This window comes from Trichosurus vulpecula, chromosome 4 (genome assembly GCF_011100635.1).
Source record: "Trichosurus vulpecula isolate mTriVul1 chromosome 4, mTriVul1.pri, whole genome shotgun sequence".
Classification (NCBI taxonomy): domain Eukaryota; kingdom Metazoa; phylum Chordata; class Mammalia; order Diprotodontia; family Phalangeridae; genus Trichosurus; species Trichosurus vulpecula.
In genome coordinates, this window is record NC_050576.1 from 163,062,217 (window position 1) to 163,084,460 (window position 22,244).

General features: G+C 43.1%; 1 protein-coding gene across 7 annotated transcripts in view; it reads left to right on the forward strand.

The window, feature by feature from the left end:
* ADAR (adenosine deaminase RNA specific) overlaps positions 1 to 21,670 on the forward strand; it is a 30,111-nt gene extending 8,441 nt beyond the window's left edge. For all 7 annotated transcript variants that reach the window (XM_036755976.1, XM_036755979.1, XM_036755974.1 and 4 more), the window contains 14 exons: positions 921 to 2,293; positions 4,857 to 5,037; positions 5,277 to 5,431; positions 5,911 to 6,052; positions 6,152 to 6,345; positions 8,555 to 8,711; positions 9,224 to 9,395; positions 12,801 to 12,894; positions 14,378 to 14,497; positions 15,483 to 15,616; positions 16,446 to 16,628; positions 17,188 to 17,300; positions 17,573 to 17,700; positions 18,084 to 21,670. In XM_036755976.1, the coding sequence (XP_036611871.1) occupies positions 921 to 2,293; positions 4,857 to 5,037; positions 5,277 to 5,431; positions 5,911 to 6,052; positions 6,152 to 6,345; positions 8,555 to 8,711; positions 9,224 to 9,395; positions 12,801 to 12,894; positions 14,378 to 14,497; positions 15,483 to 15,616; positions 16,446 to 16,628; positions 17,188 to 17,300; positions 17,573 to 17,700; positions 18,084 to 18,324 (3,387 nt within the window). In that variant the 3' untranslated portion in view covers positions 18,325 to 21,670. The remainder of the gene's footprint in view (positions 1 to 920; positions 2,294 to 4,856; positions 5,038 to 5,276; positions 5,432 to 5,910; positions 6,053 to 6,151; positions 6,346 to 8,554; positions 8,712 to 9,223; positions 9,396 to 12,800; positions 12,895 to 14,377; positions 14,498 to 15,482; positions 15,617 to 16,445; positions 16,629 to 17,187; positions 17,301 to 17,572; positions 17,701 to 18,083) is intronic.
* Positions 21,671 to 22,244: the final 574 nt, after the last annotated feature.

The window sequence follows — 22,244 nt, forward strand, 5'->3', positions numbered from 1 at the left end:
TTCCTGAGCATTTTTTAGAATCACAATTTTTAACAAGCCAGGGTTTAAAGTAAAATTTTAACAAAGCCCCACATAAGATGGGCAATATGAATATGAAGATGTTGAGGGGTTCAGGAATAAGTATTATTGATTTCCGTCTTTCCTGTCTCCACCCCCATCCTGAGTCTATCCAGGCAGTTTTTCTCCTTTGGAAATAATAATTTTGGTTTTTAGGGGTTTTTTTGCAATCTGAAAAGTGCTTAGTTAAAAAACTGAACTTTTCCATCTTGAAATATGTCTCACTTCCAAAATTCACCAAAGTATAGTAAACAGCTTACATCTGGAGAGCTGTTATTCAGTTCCCAAAATGGGTAGTGGTAATCTGTGCTACCAAAACAGCAAGAAAGCATGTAACTACTTCCATAATAGAATATAACGGGTGTAGAACGAAGGACAAATTTCTTATTGGTACCTGATACTGATAATTACCTTTCATTTATAGTTTAGAATGCAATCCTCACCAGTCCATGGGGTACTTTGGTGGTTTAGGTGAAATTACTGTGTGTCATGGCCTATCTACCATATAGAAGTCTTATGACAGTGAGGCCTAAGTCTTCTGAGGCCTTCATTTTCAGACCAGAAATTCATCGTGTAGGGGTGGGATTCATGTCTGAATTCCCGTTTTTCCATTCTTCTCTACCTCTCTCTTCCCCTCCCTCTCCATTTTCCCTTTGGCAGGCCTCTGCAGCAACTGTGAGGGGGGCAAATCAATCCCAACTGTCTATGTCCTGGGACCCAAAAGCCCAGAGTCTTACTTGCATTCCAGCAGCACACCATGAACAGAGGTGCTGCTTCAGGCAGAGGCTAGTGTCAGGCACACACACAATCCTCACTGCTGCCGTCCTAATCTTCCCTTTTTTCGCCATCCTCTTGTCCTACAGGGGTGTTCCCTCGACAGACACCGTAACCATCAGTTACAAGACTATGATCGAAGCAAACCCAGACAACAGCTGGGGCAGGGATTCTTTCCCGATAGATTCCGAAATCAGCAGATAGAGTTCCTGAGGGGACAGATCCTAGAAGTGCCCCTGATCAGACAGCAGACATCAACATCTTTTCCGGCCAGGGAGAGGCCAAGTTTTACAGGACCACCTGCTGGTGTGAGGCAGCCTGGGAACTGGAATATTGTAAGGCCACCTCCTAGCAATCCCCCCCCCTGGAAAGGCTCACATTCCCCAAGAGGCAGAGCCACATCGAGGCAAGGTGTGTCTAAGCTTACCTTTAATTTCCAACAGCTGTCTATCAGTCAAGATCAGGAAGAAAGGATTTTGAAACTTTTAGGGGACCTTGGGGAAGGGCAGTCTGCTACAGTATATGACCTTGCCAAGAAACTTGGGGTCCAAAAGAAGGAAGTAAATCGAGTTTTGTACCATCTGCTGAAGCAGGGCAAGCTACACAAGGAAGAAGGCACACCCCCCAACTGGAGTATCCCAACCCAATTCCATGGTTGGAGACAGTCTAACCAAGCTCTGAGACAGGGTTTCAAAAAGGGTCCAAACAAAAGCCCCAGTTCAGATTTGAAAGACAGAAATTTTATACCTGACTCAGATCCATTTAGTTTTGTCGACATGGCTGAGATCAAGGAGAAAATCTGTGCCTACTTATTTGATGTTCCAGATTCCTCCGCGCTGAACTTAGCCAAAAACATCGGCCTTGCTAGGGCCCGAGATGTAAATACCTTACTCTTTGACTTGGAAAGGCAGGGAGATGTTCGAAGAGAAGGATTCACTCCTCCCAAGTGGTCACTGACAGTCAAAAAGCGAGAGAGAATGCAATTTAAAAAAAATGAAAATATCCCAGTAGATAGCCAGACAGGTATTGGGGTTGACCCAGGTAACTCAGATGTCACCACCACATGCACTACTAAGAAAGAAGAGGATACTGTTGAGAATGGACATCAGCCACCATCAGGGCCCACAGAGGATGGCAATGTGGCCGTCCCAGGATTGCTTGAGGAACCCCCATTTCGATACAGTAACCCCTTAGACCTGAGTGTTGAAAATGGTCAGTGGGCCACAGACGACATCCCAGATGATTTAAATAGCATTAAACATGCAGACGACCTGCACTCCATAATGGATCTACCCACCTACATGGCCCGTGTTGGTGCCTCATCACAGTTCACAGCTATCAAGAAACTAACAGCTTGCCGACAGAAGAACCCCATCAGTGGACTGTTAGAGTATGCTCAATTCACCTGCCAGACCTGTGAGTTCACACTCTTAGAACAGAGTGGCCCGTCACACGAACCCCGGTAAGAGACAACCCGGGAAGAAAGAATGGTTGGTATTTATGTAACGCTGAAGTTTGCAAAGCACTTTACCACTGTCTCATTTTATCTCTACCACAACCCTGGGAGATAGATGCTATTCTTTATTATTCCCACCTAAACAGGGATAAAACTGAAGCAGACAGAGGTTAAGTCATGTGCTCGTGGTCACACAGGTAACTGTTGGCCAAGGGTGGATTTGAACTTGGGTCCTCCTGACTCTAGGTCCACTGCTCAATCCTCTGGGCCACCTAGCTGCATAATCTTAGTAGAATGAAAGTTGGGTTCATACTCATATTCACCCCTTGATTATGGTTCAGATGAATCAGATTCTGGTTCACATGTTTTGGTCTTTTCATTTTTCATGCCTTTTCCTACTCCCTTTTCGCCATTTCATTGTCAACCCGTTTTGCTAGAGATTGAGAAGGAGAAATAAATCTCAAAACAGCTTCTCTGATTAAAAAAGTAGTTGAATTTATTGGCTAAACTAAAGCTTGTTTGGAAGTTACTAGGTTTCCTTTATTTACCTGGCTCCTAGGGCCACACATGATGGCAAGCTGACTGTATTTATTCCCCAAACCAAGCTTGTGTTTATGTGCTTTGTTTTAATCAGAATTATCGTCATTTAAGGGATGAGGGGGACTATGGACAGAATTAAAATGAATCGTGCTGCCAAATGTCAGCAAATCCAAAATCCACCCTTCTGTTAAGTCCATGTCCAGAAAAGTCAAGGATCCACATTAAGAAGAGTGTGTCCCAGTTGTCCCTGTGTCAGAAGGGGGGCACTTCTGTTTTTACCTACCTCTTTGACACAAATGAGTGGCTTAGTCCTCCCTGCTACATTTAGTCTACTTTACATGTAAAACTGAGAAACCTCTAATAGGCCAAACTGTGGCAGAATCTTTGGGACAGTTCCCAAAAAGATTCTTAAAGTGAATGAATGATGGGGGAAAAAAAACGTGGACCTAGAGAAGAATGGAAGGAGTTGTGGCAGAGGGAGGCCACTGACAATCAGCTAAGCAGAGCCACGTTAAAGAGCTGACCTTTTTTTTAGATTCCCCAGAGCTGTTCTCCAGACCCTGATGTTCCCAGACAAGGTTTTTTTGCCCCTGTAGATTATTTCAGTGAAGCTAAAGTTTGACAGGAGTGCTGTTGGTCCTCAAGAGAAAATTTGTCATTCTAGATGGTGTAAGAGGTGTCTAGCCAAAATACCAAAGAGGCAGAGGAAGTATCCCGTCTTCCCTCCCCCTTTTAGGGGAAAGTCTGTTTCTCTTGGTGTGAGGAAAAAAAGGTATCCTCTCCTCACTACCTCATCCCTAAAGCCACTAATAATAAAGGCAGTTCTAGGGTTTCCAATTTACTTCTCCTTGGGTTCCATTTATAAGGCACATTAATGCCATGTTCACATATGTCAGGAGGCACAGGAGATTGGAAAATTAGTCTTTTTTAAATAAATTCTCCATTTGAGCAGAAAGTTGAACAGATAGGTCTACCACCCAAATCAGTTGGGGCCCTCTGCAGGCTGATTGTGTTGCCTTGGAAAGGGAAGCAATGTAAACTGAGTCTGAAGACTCCTGATGCGTTGAACATGGGCTTTAATGATCTCATGGGGGAACCCAGGGGAAGCCACTGTTGATTTCAAGCTTAATACTGGGACAGATGGTGCCTTATAATGCCTGAAAGACCAAAAAGAGATCATTCAGACCTCCAGATCCCATGGTGGGTTATGTATTTAGGCCCCAGGTGTGTGGGGATCATGGTCTTGGGCTACAGAAGATAATAGCTTCACTTTGGGGCCTGAAAAGGACCTTGGGAAATGTGGAGAGATAGGAATAGCATTGTGGCATAGTAGAAAAAGCTCTTGAGTAGGGGACTTGGGTTCACATCCTATCTCCCTTACTGTACATGTGACCTTGTAACTTACCTGGGCCTTAACCTGTAAAAACAGGGGTTTGGAATAGAGCTAGGAGCCTGTGATGATAGATCTCCCGGCACTTTTTTGTAGTGGTAGTTATCTGACTTGCCATCTGCTGTATACACCCATCAAGCCTGTCTTCAGTCTTTGCAGAGATGTGTGGTTATCTCCAGTGCAGTTGACTCAGGTGTGGGCATCTCTGGTCACAAGTCCATGAGATCATAGGATTTTAGAATTGAGAGAGCCTTTTTAGAGATCTATCTAGACCAACTCCCCAGACAGGTTAACTGTCTTGTCCAAGGGGACACAGATAACTAGTGACAAATACGGAATTCAAACCCACGTTTTCCTTCATCACATCTGGTATTTGTTCCAATTGCTGTGCTTAGCTACTGAAAGAATACCAGTTTCCTGACATCTAGCTCAAGAGATAGTAGTCAAAGGATTCCCATGACCCCTTCTCCATCTTCACCCATAAATCCAGAAGCCCCATTTGCTTAGGAAATTGCCAGGTGATGAACTCTGTGTAGAGGAATGGCCCCACCCAGAAATACTCCTGAGACAGGAGGGGTGGAAGAAGGGAGGAGAGTGGACTCAGGTGAGCATTCATACATTTAATTACTTTCCACAAAGATTTAAATACCAGGCTGTGATCAGTGGCCGACGGTTCCCTCCAGCAGAAGCTGGCAGCAAGAAGCTGGCCAAGCAAGATGCCGCTGCAAAAGCCATGACAGTCCTATTTCAAGAGTCTGGAGTCCAGGAGAGAAGGAGCTCTGCAGGGCTACCTCAACCCATGGAAGAGGGATCAGAGAAGGTAAGGGCTCTGCCTTCATGGAAGGTTTATATTTGTCGCTATCCAGGACAGATAGTTTGCATTGTCCTTTTCAGGCAATACCTCACCTGTCCCTCTGGCATAGAGAGCCCCCAGACTAGTCTGCTGTTTTTTTAACTGCAGTTTAAGCATCCTAACATTCCACCATGCCCTTTCTCATCTGGCTGTCTTATATTGGTTGCTATAGTCATGAATTTCTTGTTCCTTTTTCTTTTGTATAGCCTTCACCTCCAGAGCCTGAATCCTCTTCTGTCGGCTCCTCAAGTGTTCTTTTTGGGAAGAACCCCATTAGTGTATTGATGGAGCATGTGCAAAAATCCGGGAGCTCCTGTGAATTCCTCCTCATATCCCAGGAAGGCCCAGCTCATGACCCCAAGTATGTCACATTGTTCTCAGAGGTTGTGGTTTGTTCTTCCAGCATGGTGACAGAGCTTGGTTCTTGGGTCTTTCCAATGAAAGATTGCTTCATTCATTAAAGTGGTCTTTTTCAGAATGGGGAAGGGCAAAATAAGGGTTCTCAGTGACAGGATTGCTGCCAACAGGGGAGAAAATAAGAGGCTGAGGAACTTGGTGATAAAGGCAAGGGTTAAGGACTAGAGCAGTACAGGACATAGAAGTCATTGGTACTAGAGAAAGAGGAAGCAAAATGAACTCCTGCCTACTAGGAAGAAGTGCTTCCCTAGGACCAGGACAAAACTTAGACCTGCAAATGGAAAAAGACAGTTCTTGAAATGTAGGTGGCATTTAAGTTAAAGAACTAGTTGTCTGAAGGCTGACAGACTCAAGAAGTCTTAAGCTTTATTTCTTCCCTCAAAAATAGTTTTGATTCCTCTACTGAACTACATCCCATGCCAGGTTTAAATACTGTGTAAAGTTGGGAGGTCAGACGTTTCCAACCATGATGGCCAATAGCAAGAAGGCAGCAAAGCAGATGGCAGCTGAGGTGGCTGTGAAGACTCTCTGTGGAGATCCTAGCCTGAACCCTTGGACCAAGCAGGTATATACATAAAACTGTTCAGTCCCTCAGAGGCCTCCTATTTCCCTGCTAAGACACCAGCATTGATGAATCTCCTTTGTTTGGTTAATTTCCTTTCAGCCAAACCTTGACTACTTTAGTGATCATCTTGGTGCCCTAGCAGATCCAGCAGCTCTCAAGGCAAAGAAGATTGGGGATCTTATCAAGTACCTGAATGCCAATCCTATCAGTGGCCTGTTTGAATATGCCCGGTCCAATGGCTTTGCTGCAGAATTCAAGTTGGTAGACCAGTCTGGACCTCCCCACGAGCCCAAGTGAGTATTCTGGGGTTCTGGCTGCAATCCTCACCTGTCTAGGAGTGTCTGCAATATCTAGAAAAGCAAGGTTTTCTCTGAGAAGGAAAGAATGTGTGCTTCCTGGGAGAGAAGGAACACTTTCCTCCAGTGGATTTTAGACTTAGCATTGTAGCCTCTGCAGTCTTGAAATTAGCCGCGTGCCAGATGATTGCCATCTTTCAGATTAGCCTTTAGACTGAAGGAGCCTTAAGGCAGGAATATATTTTAACATTTTTAATATAGTGAGAATCTCCATCGCCGTTGAATCTCCACAGAAAATAACAATACAGCCAAATTCTGAACAGAAGTGTTGTGAAACTCAAGGAGATAATGTACGTAAAGCCAGTCGCTGTTATTAGCGTAACCCCTGTTGCACTGTTTAATAGCCTTTTTTAGCTTCAATTCCTCATGCAAAACATTTATCCCATTTCTTTTGGTATTTAGTGGAATTGAAGAACAATTCCAGGTATATGATACTTAACAATCAGTCCTTCAGGCTTCATATCTGCAGTTTTCACGCTGAATTTGCTCGTTTTACAACTTGGACTGTTATGATACTATCACCTCTGTTTTGGTCTGTAGCTTGTCAGAAGGAAGCATCTCTAAATTAGGGCCTACTGGCGAATTGCTAGGACTGTTGCTGCTGTCACATCCATCTCAGTCATCTTTGGGAATTCTCAGCAGATAGTGTCCCTGCTTTTTTGTTTTATTTGGGAATTTCACTGTCAGTGGCAATGACTTATCTCTGGGTATATAGGTATGCGTGTGCAAATCCATAGATATGCGCGCCATAGCAAGGTTTTGGGAAAGTTAAAAAAAAAAAACAAAACCATCTTATTTTCAAACTCTTTTGCCTTTGTTGACTTCTGGCCCTTTAAATCCACACATTTAATTCTTTGGTTTCCTTGTCCCCTGGGCGGGGGGGGGGTGGGGGGGAGGGCAAATGAATGAATAGCACTAAATGCTTACTATGTGCCAAGCACTGTGCTAAGGATATAAATACAAAAGCAAAGACAGTCCCTTGTCCTTAGGGAGATGACATTCTAATAAGTAGAGAGAAGGTGGCAAGAGAGGAGGCACTTAGATCCAAAAAGTCAAAGAGATGGTGAATGGAGACCATCGGGGGTGGATCGATGCCGTCACATCCAGGAGCAAGGATGAAGCCGACTTGATTGTGGTTCCATGGTCATGGAGGGGTGGATGGCAAGGCAGTTGTGAAGGTGTCCAGTAGATGGCCGGGGGTTGGGACTAAGGTTAAACTTGGTTGGGATTATCTCGAAATACAGACTAAGAAAGGCTGTCACTTGTCCAGCCAGTGGTACCCAGGGGTTGGAGTTCCTCTGGTGATGAAGGACGAGGAGGGAGGTGTGAACCAGTGACCTTGTGAGAGGGAGCGTTGTTAAAGGGCTTTGCAAACATCCTCGCATTTGATCCTCATTATTATCCTTCCCGTTTTATAGATGAGGACACTGAGGCAAACACATTTTTTTATTTGCCCAGGATCGCAAATCTAGTAAGTGTCTAAGGTCAAATTTGAATTCAGGTCTTCTGACTCCCAGTGCTCCATCCACTGAGCTACCTAGCTGCCTTGCAAGAAGAAAGACCACATCTGCCCTACAAGAGCACTTTCTATTATCAAAAAGACTGTTTATCTTAGAGCAGGATGAAATTGTATAGTGCCTTAGTACATGCTAATAAATATTTGTTCAGGTGAATTGAAAGGGACATCCTCTAAGTCAGAACTCAGCATAGCTCCTTTATTTGATTTCAAGTATCAGGAATTTCTAGAATGTTCGGTGCATCTGTATTTCAGTATAAGAACTAAAATATAATCCAAAGCCAAATACAGTTACTATAATTTTTTTATTTCTGTGCTGTTCTAATAGGGTGAAATACTTAAAAATTAACTTTTTATATGTTTGCAAACATGTTTGATAGGCACTCAATCCCTCTATCAGATAGAGTACTAGACTCAATCAGGAAGACCTGGGTTCAAGTCCTGTTTCTCTATGTCCTAGGGCAGTCCCTAAGTAGCCTATTTGCAGCTAGAGGAAGAGAGTTTCCAATACTAATGAAATCATAGGTCTGAATTTTTAAAAGCTTGGCCTAGAATCTTAAAAGCCAAACTTTGCAGGATTTTCTCTCCAAGACGGACGATGCTTTTCAGTTTTTGTTTCTAATCTTACAGGTTCATTTACCAAGCAAAAGTTGGGGGTCGCTGGTTCCCAGCCGTCAGCGCACACAGCAAGAAGCAGGGCAAGCAGGAGGCGGCTGATGCAGCCCTGCGGGTCCTGATTGGAGAGACAGAGAGGGCTAAGCGCACAGGGGCCTTGGGCATTTCAGAGGTAAGCACAGTGACAGAACCTCGTCATTTCCTGTGCTTGTTTGACCTTTGGGAGGAACCTGCCCTGTACCATATTCCCCAGGGACCATCCTGGTGGCAGCTTTTGTTGCTTCCTCTTCTGGTCGCCTTTGAGGCCTTCGGTCCCTGCCTAGAGGAATCACTTGGTGATCTACGTATAGATTGTGCACCTCCAGATTAAGCACAGCACATTTTAAATGACAGCCTATATTATTTAAAGACTACCTTAAATGAAATATAATTTAGAAGTTAAATATTTTGCGGGTGAGGGAAGGGGAAAGGAGAATATACTATATAGTATATTCTCTATATAGACTTTTTTTTTAAATCATGTGCATCTGCATTATTCATTTCCACTCACCTCAGTTAAGAGAATCAAGAATTTATTTCCAAAGTACTCCTCTTTCTTTCTTGACTTTAAGGTGGAAACATTAGAACAGGGCAGAATCTCCCCAGTGGGGAGCTATGGTCCTGACCTAGCCTCATGTCTTGCAGCTTCCTCTGACTGGTAGCACCCTCCATGATCAGGTGGCAATGTTGAGCCACCAGTGCTTCAGCTCTCTCACTGCACCCATACAACATAGCCTGCTTGGCCGAAAGATCCTGGCCGCCATCATCATGAAGAAAAGCGATGATGACCTGGGCCTCGTGGTCAGCTTTGGAACAGGTATGCACAGCCCACCCACACTCCACCCTTTCCTTAAGGATTGCCGTTTACCGGTGTCCTACCACCCACCATCTTGGCCTTTAACATCTCCTTAGGTTCAAGATTTCTTTCCTCTATGTGTAGTAGCATGAGTACTCCCAAGTTAGGAAGAAGAAATCTTGCTTTATTTTACTTTAGGAATAATTTAGTTATTATAGCTAATAGGATTTAGAGCAGGGGTGGGAAACCTGGGGCCTTCTAGGTCCTTGGGTGTGGCCTTTTGACTGAGTCCCAAATTTTGCAGAACAGTTCCTTTTATTAAGAGCTGCACTTGAGGGTCTAGAAGGCCTCATATGGCCTTGAGGCTACAGGCTCCCCACCTCTGATTTAGAGTTTTAGAAGGTTTCTTAAAATTGAATCCATCCCTGTCCTTTTACAGGTTTGGAAACTGAGACCCAGAGGTTAAGTAAATAGTCCAAGGTCATGACATCTTTGGTAGAGTGAGGATTTGACCCAGACTCTAATACCAAATCTTGCATTATTTCCAACATACATGCTTTTTTTTCCCACATGTGCAAGCTGGTTAAGTATTCTGCAAAATCCAGAAAGAGTAGTTCCCGCCCCATTCCCCAAAATCTTGTTTAAGATATTTTATATTTGGAGACTTCAGGAGGATATTAAGTTGAACCCAAGCCAAGGAATACACAACTGTTAAAATGCTGTTGTTGGTGGGGAGGGAGAAGTGAAAGGGAAAAAACCCGAAGGGGAGCAACTGCTTCGTGCCTTCTAGATTCCTCTGAATCAGAGGGGTGAAGAAATAGACAAATGGAATAGGAACCACAGCCACTAAAAAATGTACTGCCTCAGGCCTGGGAGAGAGAGGGCTTGAAAAGAGTAAGGACTCCTGTGTTGGGGCTGGGAGAAAGGGGCACGGCAAAGAGGGAGGAATGACTTAGGGAGAAACCAAGTGGGAGGAGGATGAAGGCAGGTGTCAGAGGCCACTACAATAGCCAGACAGAGCCATGGGGGAAAAAAGACCTTTAACTTTCAGCAGTATCCACTTAGTGTTTCATCCTCTGGATGGAAGAGGGCAAGAAGGTCCCCTTACATCTAAGGGCATCTGCTTCTCAGAATATAAATTATATGAAAACCAAAAAATGATCCCTGAAACAATTATGGGAGTAAAGTAGAAGTTAAAAAAACAGTAACATACTATTTTAAAGACAAAGGATAATATCGATTCCACTTACCAAAATTTATGGAATTTAGCTGAAACAGTTCTTAGAAGTGAGTTTATAACATTGAGGGTTTAATAAAAAGAAGAGACTAATTAAATTACAACTGTACCTGAAGATTTTAGAAAAGGAACAAAGTAATAGTCCAAAGAAAAGTAGATAAAGAACAGTACTAAAAATCAGAGAAGATGAAGAAAGTATTTAGTTAATAATTAAACCAAGAACTAGTTTCTCTAGAAGACCAATAAATTGACACACCATTCGCAGACTGAATCAAGAAAGGGGAGAAAAGATATGCCACTGAAATTAGAAATGAATAAAGTAATCACAAATAAAAAAGAAATGTAAAATATTAGTATATTGTAGCATTCTATATGCTAATTGGAGAATTTAAACTTGCAAAATATCAGTTAACGAAATTAAGACCATTTTAGGGGAAGAAATAAGTCAAATAATTAAATATTCTAATTATAATATCAAGGGCACTTGGTCCAGATGAGTTCATCAGTTACTTTTCTAAGCTTTGAGAAACAAATAATTTCTATACTTATGTAGACTTAAAATAGAGAAAAAAGGTGATATACTGTCTGATTCTTTTTATGAGGCAAATATAGATGGCCTTAATTATAAAAACCTGGTAAAGACAAGAGGGGTTTTTTTTTTAAGACTTTTGGGATAGTCTTATTGATTAATATAAATTTAAACATAATATCTAAAATACTAGCAGAATTTAGCACATTAAAAGTCATTTATCGTGACAGTGAATTTATTCTGGAACAGATGGATGCCACTATATTTGGGGGGGAATAATGTGAAATGTTAGGAAGGAAAAACATAAAATTATATGATTGTCGCAGTAGATGCAGATTCCTGATTAAAAATATTAAAAAGAATAGTTATGGAGAAATTTTTATTCGATGCAGTGAAATGCTAATAGGCACAGTGAGACCAGAAAACTAAATTAGAGGAATTAACATAAGTAATTAAGTTAAAATATCCATTCTTTTTGCAGATCATATGAATTTTTACCTAGTTCATTGGTCTAAACACGATATTGAGACAAGGGGTTCATTAAGGTTGCAAGATATAAGAAATCCATAAAACTGACATATTCTTATATGTTACCAATAAAAGATTAGCAAAAGAAACCTCCACTTAAAACAAGAATGAAATAAATATCTGAGAATTAATTTACATATACACATAAGATCTTTATAAAGATCATGATAAATTTTTGTTAACCAGAAAAGGAAAATTATATAATTGTGGAGGGTTCAGTGTTCATTGATGGGTCATATCAACATAGAGAATACTGTCATTTCCACTAACTTAATTTACAGATATAATACTGTACTAAATAACACTGAACAAAATGCTAAAGAGTTTCTTTATAGAATTGGATTTAATCTCAGTGAAATTGAGGTGCCAAACCAAACAGGAATATTAGAAGTTGTTTATAGGGATGGGGGAATAGTGCTAAAGAAATTTGGACTTGTCTTCCTAGACTTTAAAATGTGTTATAAATCAGTATTCTTCAAAAACTAGAAAAATAGACCAAAGGAACCTACTACCCTAGAAATAGAATCAAATATACAGGTATGTGGTGAAAAAAGGATTCATTAATGTTTTAGAGGGAAACAGAAATCAATTTAGAACCTTTCCTCATTCCATATAAAATGCAGCCAGACCATAGACAAAAGTTGTTTTTAAGGATGCGTATATGTAGACATGACTTTCTAAGAAAATGGAATGATAACATAACTTAATTATGAAAGGCAGAAAAATTATCTGCTAAATAGAAGAGATTGTAGGGGACAAGAGAAATGGATTTATTTACATAAAAATGTTCTGTAAAGCAAAAATTGATTGGGGAAAGATTGGTTATTATGGTTGTTTAGCCCATTGAAATTCATTTTTCAGTTTCAACATCATGAATGTATGTTTACTTATTGTTGTTCAAAGCAGGGGGGAGCAGGGGGTGCTGATTTGGCATTGGCATTAGAGAACCCGAGTTTGAATCCTGGCTCTGCAGCCTTTACCACCTATGTGCCCTTGGACATATTAGCTAATCTCCTCGGGCCTCAGTTTCTTTGTCTGTAAAGTTGAGTAGTTGAACTAGGTGGTCTCTGATGTTCCAGTTGTAAATCTCTGCTTCTTTGGATTTCACATGTGGGTTTTTCCCCAACCATAGGGAATCGCTGTGTAAAGGGAGAAGAGTTGAGTCTAAAGGGGGAGACAGTCAATGACTCCCATGCTGAAATCATCTCCCGGAGGGGCTTTATCAGGTGAGTGCTGCAGAGCTGAGACGCCGCCCTTGGCTGCTGTGAGCTTCCTCCTATGACCCAGACAGAGGGGAGCTGGTTAAAGGAAGAATCAGTGGTCCTATCCCTTTGATATCAGTTCAGCTCCCACTGCTGTGTGCCAGGTACTGTGCAAGATAAGACAGCCCAGGGGGACCTGTGGGCATGAGGCACTGTGCTAACCACTCACTTGGTGATGTCTTGCTGACCTTTTTTTTTTCTTTCATTGATATCCTTTGTTACAAGGAGTGAAACAGAAGGACAAGTAACAGGGTATGAAATGAATACCAATAAATACCCATAAGTCTGTTGGGGTTTTTTAAAGTAGTACAACCTCTGCCCCCAAGGAAATTGTCACCTAAAAGCAGGGATTGCAAAAAGAGGATGAAAAACAACATATACACGTCTGAAGCGAAGTAGAATGTGATGGGGCAAAGGCGAGATTACCGAGCTCACTCTCTATTGCACCTTATCTCTGCTCCTCATCCCCTTTCAAACCTGACAGTGGTGCTTTGAGTTTTGGATTCTTAAACTCTATCGTTTGGCTGTAAGCCTGATATTGTCTTGTGTAAGAGGCAGCTAGGTGGGTCAGTGGATAGAGTACTGGTCCTGGAGTCAGGAAGACCTGAGTTCAAATCCAGTCTCAGACACCTAGTGTCTGTGTGACCCTGGGCAAGTCACTTGATCTTTGTGTTCCTCGGTCCACTGGAGAAGGAAATGGCAAACCACTTCAGTATCTTTGCCAAGAAAACCCCATGGACAGTATTGGTATACTATGGTTTGCAGGGTCACAAAGATTCAGACCCCACTGAATGACTGAACAACACATAGTCTTATGTAGCAGTTGAGTCCTTAGACTGCCAACTCATCTGTTTGAATCGATCTTAAGGATCTCTCTGGAAAGAGTCTGTGCCCTGTCCGTTCAGCCACAAAGAGTCCTCGAGCTGTGTTTCTAAATACTCTGACTTCTTAACCCTCCTGGCCACCTTCATAGCCCTTTTGGAACTCAGAAATGACTTCTTGGCATTTGGGGTCATGGGAATGAGTTTGACTTGACTACCCTTGGGAATGTTTTTATCATATAAAAAGCCCAGCCTGTGTCTGCCACCTCTCTGTTTTCATTGAACAGTTTCTTTAGTCTGTCCTAGACTATAGGATAGGGAACACAACTCTGGGAGAAGCAGTGTGCTCCTATGGCTTTAGACAGTTTGGTAGGGATGACCATCTGTAGTATCAAAACCAAATTAAGCAGGTAGCTTGGCCCTGTGTTAGCAAGTTTGTAAACTCTGGTCTGCAGTGGTTTCTGCTCATTGCCTCCTGAGCCTTCTGAAGTTCCTCAAAGAGCTGGAGAGCAGACTGCATGGAGACACCTCCTCGTGTATCCCAGACAAATAGAGAAGGGACTGAAGGGAAAAGCCCCAGTCCCTGGAGTAGCCCTCTCTCTCTCTAACCTCCTCCTCTTTTGCAGGTTTCTCTACCATGAGTTAATGAAATACAGCCCTGTGACCTGGAAAGACAGTATATTTGAGCTCGCCCATGGAAATAAGCTACAGATAAAAAAGAATGTGACTTTCCACCTTTACATCAGGTTGGTATGGATCAGCCTTGGTCATTCATCTAGTGAGCGCTGTGTAAATGTTAGCCATCATCATCATCATCACTGTTATTATTCTGCTTTTGTCTTGTCCTTAGAGAAGGCTCACTGACATGAGAGAGGCCCGAGCACTGTGTGATACAGAGCATGGCTTTATAGCTCCCCTCCAACACTGCCAGCTCTGGGACCCTGGGCAAGGCATGGAGCCTCAGTTCCCCCCCCCCCCTCTAAAATGGAAATTAGAGCATCTCCCTGCCAGTGTCATTGTGAGGGTCAAATGAAATCATGTGTGTAAGCCTCCAAGTGCTGCACAAATGGTAGCTGTCATTAGTAAGATACTGGTTTCAGCTGAGCTAGTCCACACATCAAACTCTTACTTAGTCGCAGGGAGTTATTTATCAGATGGATCAATGGAAACCACACTCACTCATCCACGTGTTTAGGGCACACATTACGGCCGTACACATTCATATTCTTGCACAACCCTTCCCAAACAATAGACAGTGATTCCAAGGAGTGTCTCTGGTTCCTGTTGTTCTGGGAACCTCATAGTCTTGCTAGTTTCTCTACAATGAGTTAATGAAATATAGTCCTATCTCTTAGAAATTGGAGCCTGCCTATGGATTTAAGCTACAAATAAAAAAGTGGTTTTATGTCTCTATATTGAATTTGACCAGATACAGAAAAATTAATAGCCCACATTTACATCTCACTTTAAAGTCCTTTATATATTATCACATTTGATCCTCACCATCTCGTGCGGAAAGTAGATTATGTATTAATATCCCCATCTTACAGATGGGGAAACAGGTTCAGAAATTAAATAATTTGACCAGGGTCTCATAGCTAGTAAGCAGCAGAACTGGGGCACAAGTCCGGGTCTTCTGACTCTGAACCTAAGTATTCTTCTAACTGTCCCCCTAAGAAACTGAGAGGGAGCCTGAGTCCAGCAGACCCCCTCTCCCTCTCTGTGTTTCAGTACTGCCCCTTGTGGAGATGGCGCCCTCTTTGACAAGACCTGTAGTGATCCTCCAGAGGGTTACATGGACACCCAGCACCAGCCACTCTTTGAGAACCCTAAACAAGGCAAGCTACGCACCAAGGTAGAAAACGGTGAGTCACACATGCCTCCTCTTAGCTCTCCAATTCAACTCTGCAGTGATTATGGGGGACAGGTAGAAATCACTTCTTATTCTCATCATCAGAAACCTGTAAGGCCCCTCTCTGTGTGACACAGTTCTTGCCATCTGAGAACTTACAGGCTAAGAAACAAGACTCACAAATGGAAACTAAATCTACAGCAGCAAGCCAGGGAAACAACCCTGTTAATTCTAACTAAACTTGTTAACATTTTTTTGGAGCAAGGAGTGAAAGGAACAAATAAAAATACATAAATAGGGGCAGCTAGGTGGTGCAGTGAGTACAGCACTGGCCCTGGAGTCAGGAGGACCTGAGTTCAAATTTGGCCTCAGACACTTGACACATGTTCTAGCTGTGTGACCTTGGGCAAGTCACTTAACCCCAATTGCCCTTCCTTCCCCCCTCCAAAAAAAACAAAATACATGAATATTGGTTGGTGGTAAAGGAGTAATGTTGAGAGATCTGAGTCAAGGCAAGGAGGGTCAAGGAAAACTGGGTATTTAGCTGTGACATTGACTCACAGAATCTTAGACTTGGAAGAGTCCTTGGAATGGTTTGGTTCCAGTGACCTTGAGAATGGGCTCTAACAAAGGCAGAGAGGCAAGTCTCTTGGCTTGGTGGTTAGAATGAGGGTCCCAAGTATTAAAGGCCCCACAGCCACAATACTCTCTTTGCCATTTAGGAACTTCAGAGTTTGGGATGACATGTTATGAGTATATAAATACGTCAGGGAATGGTTATGGGCTGGCATCCCCAGTGGGATTGAGATGGTTTCCCTTAGATCTTTGTCTTGTTTTAACAGGAGAAGGTACAATCCCAGTGGAGTCGAGTGACATCCTGCCAACGTGGGATGGCATTCAGCATGGAGAAAGACTTCGTACTATGTCCTGCAGTGATAAGATTCTTCGTTGGAATGTGCTTGGCCTGCAGGGGGCAATGCTCTCCCACTTCTTGCAGCCTATTTATCTCAGCTCAGTCACTCTTGGTGAGGGACTTGGCTTGGGATCTGGGGTTGGTGTGAGCTGGTAGTGCCTGGACCCCAGCAGATGGCATTCTGCATTGTCTGGCATTAGTGAGAGGCCTCTCATTTACAGAGGGTGCTTTACCCATTGGCCTGTTAATTGATTCTATGTGCCCTCTCTACTGTTGTGAGAAAATCAATTTGAACTTTTAAAGCAGCTGGGCCCACATAAAGCCATGCCCAGCAACATTTCCCCAAGATAAGTTACTGAAATATAGTAGCTAGAAGTGCAATGTCAGTATCTCTTTATACTCCACGGTCTTTGACTCCATGCATGTCTTTATATGGTGTGTAATATTTATTAACCCAAGCTTGCGCTGGGAAATCTGCAATAATGCGGCAGCTAGACATCCCGCCCCGGCCCCCACCTCGAAGGAAGGCGTTTGCTTGCCTGGCTATGTCTGTTATCGGCACTGGCACATATCTCTCTTTTAAGATTACTCAGCGTGAACCCTGTGTTTGCTTGATGGAGTGATTTGTTGATGCATGTGTGTTCATATTCTTCATTTTCCTTATTACTTAGGTTACTTGTACAGCCAGGGTCACCTGACACGGGCAATCTGCTGCCGTATGTCCAAAGAGGAAAATACATTCCGAGAAGGGCTAAAGCCTCCATACACTGTCAATCATCCAAAGGTGCTATAACTTTTACCTCCTTTTAAAAGGCCCTACTAACCAAAAAAAATGTATCTTTGAATGGGTTAGGGGGAAATATCTTTCATCTTCATGGACCTTTCCACCCTCTCTTGGAGAATAACACCACTATTTCAGACCTTTATGGAATTCATTCCAAGAGGGTTATTCCTCCTTCACTTCCCCTTGCCCTCGACCCCATGGGCCCCTGCTTCTGCATCCCACGGTTGAAAGAGATGTCCACCTTTGACCTGTTTCTCCCTGGATTTCTGTAGGTGGGCAGGGTCAGTGTATACGATTCCGCAAGGCAGACTGGGAAAACCAAGGAGTCCAGTGTTAACTGGTGTGTGACTGACAGAACTGAAATCGAGGTCCTGGATGGCACCAAAGGCAAAGTGGAAGGGTAAGGGTTTGTACAGGGAAAAGCAGGGCTGGGAGCCATCTTCCTTAAGTCTTTGTCGGTTTTAGTGGATATTGTACTGGGCTCAAGCCCCAGCTCCACTGTTTACTGGCTGTGTGATCATCATTTCCCTTCTCTGGACTTCAGTTTTCTCATCAGGAAGATCCGAGGGCTGCAGTAGAAAAATTCTAAGGTCCTTTCCAGGGTGAAGTGCTTTATGGCATAATCTATGATCCCAAGATGACAGGTCTAGAGAGATGTATATGAAACTATTAGTGTGAATTCAGTCTGCCTCCTTTCGGTTTGCTTGATAGTTTCTCTGCTTGGGGAACTTCCATAACTGACCTTTTCAGCACCTAACGAGCAGAGTATTCCTCTTTTTGTAGACCAAGGCTCGACGTGTCCCGTCTCTCCAAGAGGAGCATGTTCAGCCTGTTTCAGCAGCTGTGTGCCCACCACAACCGCAAGGACCTACTGAGGCTTGTTTCCTATAATGAAGCCAAGGAAGCTGCCCAGGACTACCAGGTGGCCAAGCGCTACTTCATAAAAGGCCTGAAGGACATGGGCTTCGGCAGCTGGATCAGCAAACCTCTGGAGGAAAAGAACTTTTCCCTCTGTGATGCATAGTGTGCTCAGCCGGTCGTTCAGGGGTGTTTTCAGGGTTTGGGGTGGGAGGCGGGTGGTAGCACTCTTTTATTATGTTGGTGTTTTATTCTGTTTTTAATGGACCCAGGATTGCTAATATTTAGGGCTTTGGGTTCCCATTTGTCCTGCCTCCTTTGGGGTTGTCAGGGTGGGGGAGGGTGAGCGAGGCCTTGCCACCACCTGTATTCCCAGAGAAGAGGCAGAAATCTGTGGGCAAGAGAAAAGCTCTTCCTTCTGTAATAAGCAAAAGCAATCATTGGGCAAATGCAAGCTGTTCCCTCAAGCTTTTTCTTTGCTACATTCACTTCTTGAGGTCTTGATTAGGTTCCAGTCAACTCTTTGTGATTCAGAGACTGATATAATTTGTGGATTATCCCAGGCCCTTTGGCTTCTCACCTTCCCTTCTTTCGCCTTCCTTAAACTGTCTGGCTCCTCCACATTTCCCCTGAGGAGGGTGAATGCAGTGGAATGCAGAATTTCAGGTACTGGGCAAAATATTTGCAAAGAAAAGAAAGGCTGAAGTGACACAGTCAACTTGGTTATCTGTGCCAGTAAAGGAAAGTGTTAGTATAATCAAAACCTATGGCTGATCTACCCAGAAAACCCAGCAGTCATGTGTCCTTCTCCCTCGTTGAGAGTGGGTGGATGTGGAAAGCATAATACTGACTCGTAGCGATAATGGGAGGGAGGAAGCAGAGGAGGAAAGAAACTCTTCAGGGCTGCATTTTTAGTTCCCCAATTCAATAAGGCAAAAACACTACTGGAGGGGGGTGGAGCCCCCAAATCCCAGCTATTATTAAACCCCATTGCTGGTGATTGCTTGCATAGTAATTTCCCTACTAAAGGTAAGAGGGCCTTTACCCCAAAACAGCTGAGTGGTACAAACCCTGAATCAGATCCCAAAGGTGGTACATAACCACCTCAGCTTAAATCTGTGATCAGCTAATCAATGGGGAACAAGAAGAAGGAGAGCATGGCAGCTGCCATGCTGGGAGGGCTCAGGCCAGCTTCAGTTCAATCAAGTACTAGAGATCTCTTGCTAGCTGTGCCAAGGAATGTTGACTTATATTGGCAAAAATAGGGGGGTTAAAAATACACTTTATTAATTTTTCATTCCCACAGGTAACCAAGAATTTTCATTCAAATTTAAAATTAGTACCTTAATCCTTCAATTATATTAGAAGTATTTCCATGTGGTTTTGATAATTGATTTCTAGAGATGACTCTCGACCAGTACATAGGCCCATAGGATGGTTCCTTTCCCCTGCTTGTTAGGGAGAAAGTGGACATTGTAGGCAAAAAACAAGGTTTCCTGAAATTGCTAACTTAACTCTGAGTTAGATGCTTAGGCCCAGTGTCTCCTTGGCCCGAGAAATTCTTGTCTCCACCTCCATCACCTTAACTCTCAAGCTGGGGTAAAGATTAGCCAGAAACCTGAGGGAGAATAGCAGAAACATTTCACCCTTAACATCTGTCTTTTCTCCAGCTCTGCCTAGAATGGTACTGATACAGTTATACCTGTTATCTTGCCAAGACATCCCCCTTCCTGTTCTCCAAGCAGTCTACTGGTCCAGCTCTCTGTTCATATCTCCACACCTCCAGAGAAACACAAACATAAACATACACACATTCATATCGATATATATATGTATCTATATACACACATTCGCTCTGTAGCTCCTGCAGTCTATTTTCTTAATCAGAAATTATCTAAGGTGAGTGAGGAAAGCCAGGATGTTGTGACATGGTAAGAGTATCTTTGCAGCATACCAGAAAGTCCCAAGGAACTTGTGGGAAAATAGTGCCCCATCTGCTGAGAAGGGCTAGGGCTCTTGTCCCCAGTCTCCAGTATACATTTCATCCCTTTGAATCATAGGTTGGATGAAGCTGGTAATATCCTGGGACCTGCCCCAGGGGGACAGTGAGATCCTGTGACAACTGTGGTTAGGAACCTCCTAGAAAGAAGTGCTTTCGTCCCAGGTCCCCAGATTAAGAGCATTATCATCTCTTTCTTCCTCCTTTATTACTGGTTGATGGAAGTGGAGTATTTGACAACCCCCACCACAGTCTGCCTTGGTTGTACATTAGAAAGCCTCCAACAAACACACTTTCTTGGCTCTGGCTCTCATCATGAAGAATGGTGAATGTTATTCTTATGATAGAGCTCAAAGGTGTCAAACACACCTCCGTCCCTCATTAGTGATTCTGTTTCTGCCACAAGAGCATTGAGCAAGGGATGTGTGTTTGAGCCTGTGGTAATCCTACCCTACTCTTCCTTCCTACTTCATTCACCACCACCACCACCACCTCCCTTTGTCTGCTGTTGAGCAGTGGAGGAGGGGAGGTGCAATTTCCCAAGGATGGATCTGATAGCATTTTGTGAGATTTCTTCTTGGCTCTTTTCTTTTAATAAGCCCCTTATCACGATCCTCCTCCACCTTCCTACCAAAGGGTGGGAAAATGCTGTGGTTGATAAGCCTGAACCATTGCAATTATATATCCCGTAGAGAAATCACTTAGCATAAATTTTCTCCACCTGAACCAATTTCCCTTTTGAACCTGAAGGGACTTAGTTTGCTGTTTGGGGGGCTTTTGGCAATAGCTCTTAAGAGCAGAAAGAGAAGCAAATGTAAATGTGAGAAAACTGACCACAATATGCTTGTTTTATAATTCCGCCTTTAAGTATCCCTAGTTATCAGTGATTGAAGATATACATTCCTCATAAGAAATAAAGGAAACTTTCTGTGTTGTTAGACAACCTTAGTTCTATAACTCATTTGGTGAGTTAAAAATGTGGAGAGGGAACCGTAAGACCCGGGATTTTTTAAATGCTGAGGAGCTGATTGCAAACCTGTTCTGGAGAGCTAGTGCATCTGCTTGATGGCAGAAGGAAGCATTTCAAAGGGGCTGCTGAAACAAAGGGAAACTGTATTTTGGCTGTATTTGCCAGTGGGAACATCACAGACAGCTCCCAGCCCCAGCCTGCTCCATCAGTGTCCTCCTGTTGGCATCACTTTTTCCACAGGGCCTTGGTCTGCTTTTTTTTTCCAAGGTCAGAGCATATTGTAAACTAGACCAGCTTTGACTGCTTGTTTTAATGGAATTGGACTTCGGCCATTTGCTTTTTGATGCGTTGATAATACCTTGAATGTGTCTCTCCCCTTCCTTTTATGGAGTACCCATTATTTCCTAAGGGACCTGTTGTTTCTTTTAATCTCATGAAGTTGCTTGCAAAATATGTAGGTGTGTACTTTGAAAAAGAAAATAAGTATTGCATCAACCTATATGGAAGCTAGTTAAGATTAAAAAACCAGATCATTTTCCTTTTCATGGTCCATTCCATGTGTTGTAGGGAGAAAGGAGCAAGAAACAGCCGTCTTTCGACTTCTCTTCCCACCTCCCCATTTCATAGTGTTTAAGCCCAGGGTGGGGGCAGGTCTATCACAGATTTTCTTACATAATTGATTATTTCAAGTCCAACTTCACAAGTCCTGCCTGACTTAGGCGTGACATTTCCTGAGACAAGTTGTGGTCAGTTTAAGCAGCTAGCTACTGCCACAGCAAGTTATAGGAAAGGGGTAGCTTCCCGTGGATGAAGATTTTTGCCAAGGCATATTTTTGATCGACTCTACCCCACCCCCACTCATCTTTCCCATCTCCCTGATGCTTGGCAAGTAGCTGACCTGTAGTTTTAACTGTTTGCCAATCTGTGTAGACTTAACATTGAGAGGCTCCTTTCTACATACAGACTTAAAGGAGAAACCTTGAAAAGCCATCCAAGCTTCCTTCCTACCTGCTCTAGGCATCTCATGTATGTGATGATTTATATATAAAAGATATCTACTGAAGACCAGTTGCAGTAATCATGAGAAATCCTTTAAAAGTATTACACTGAAATCTCC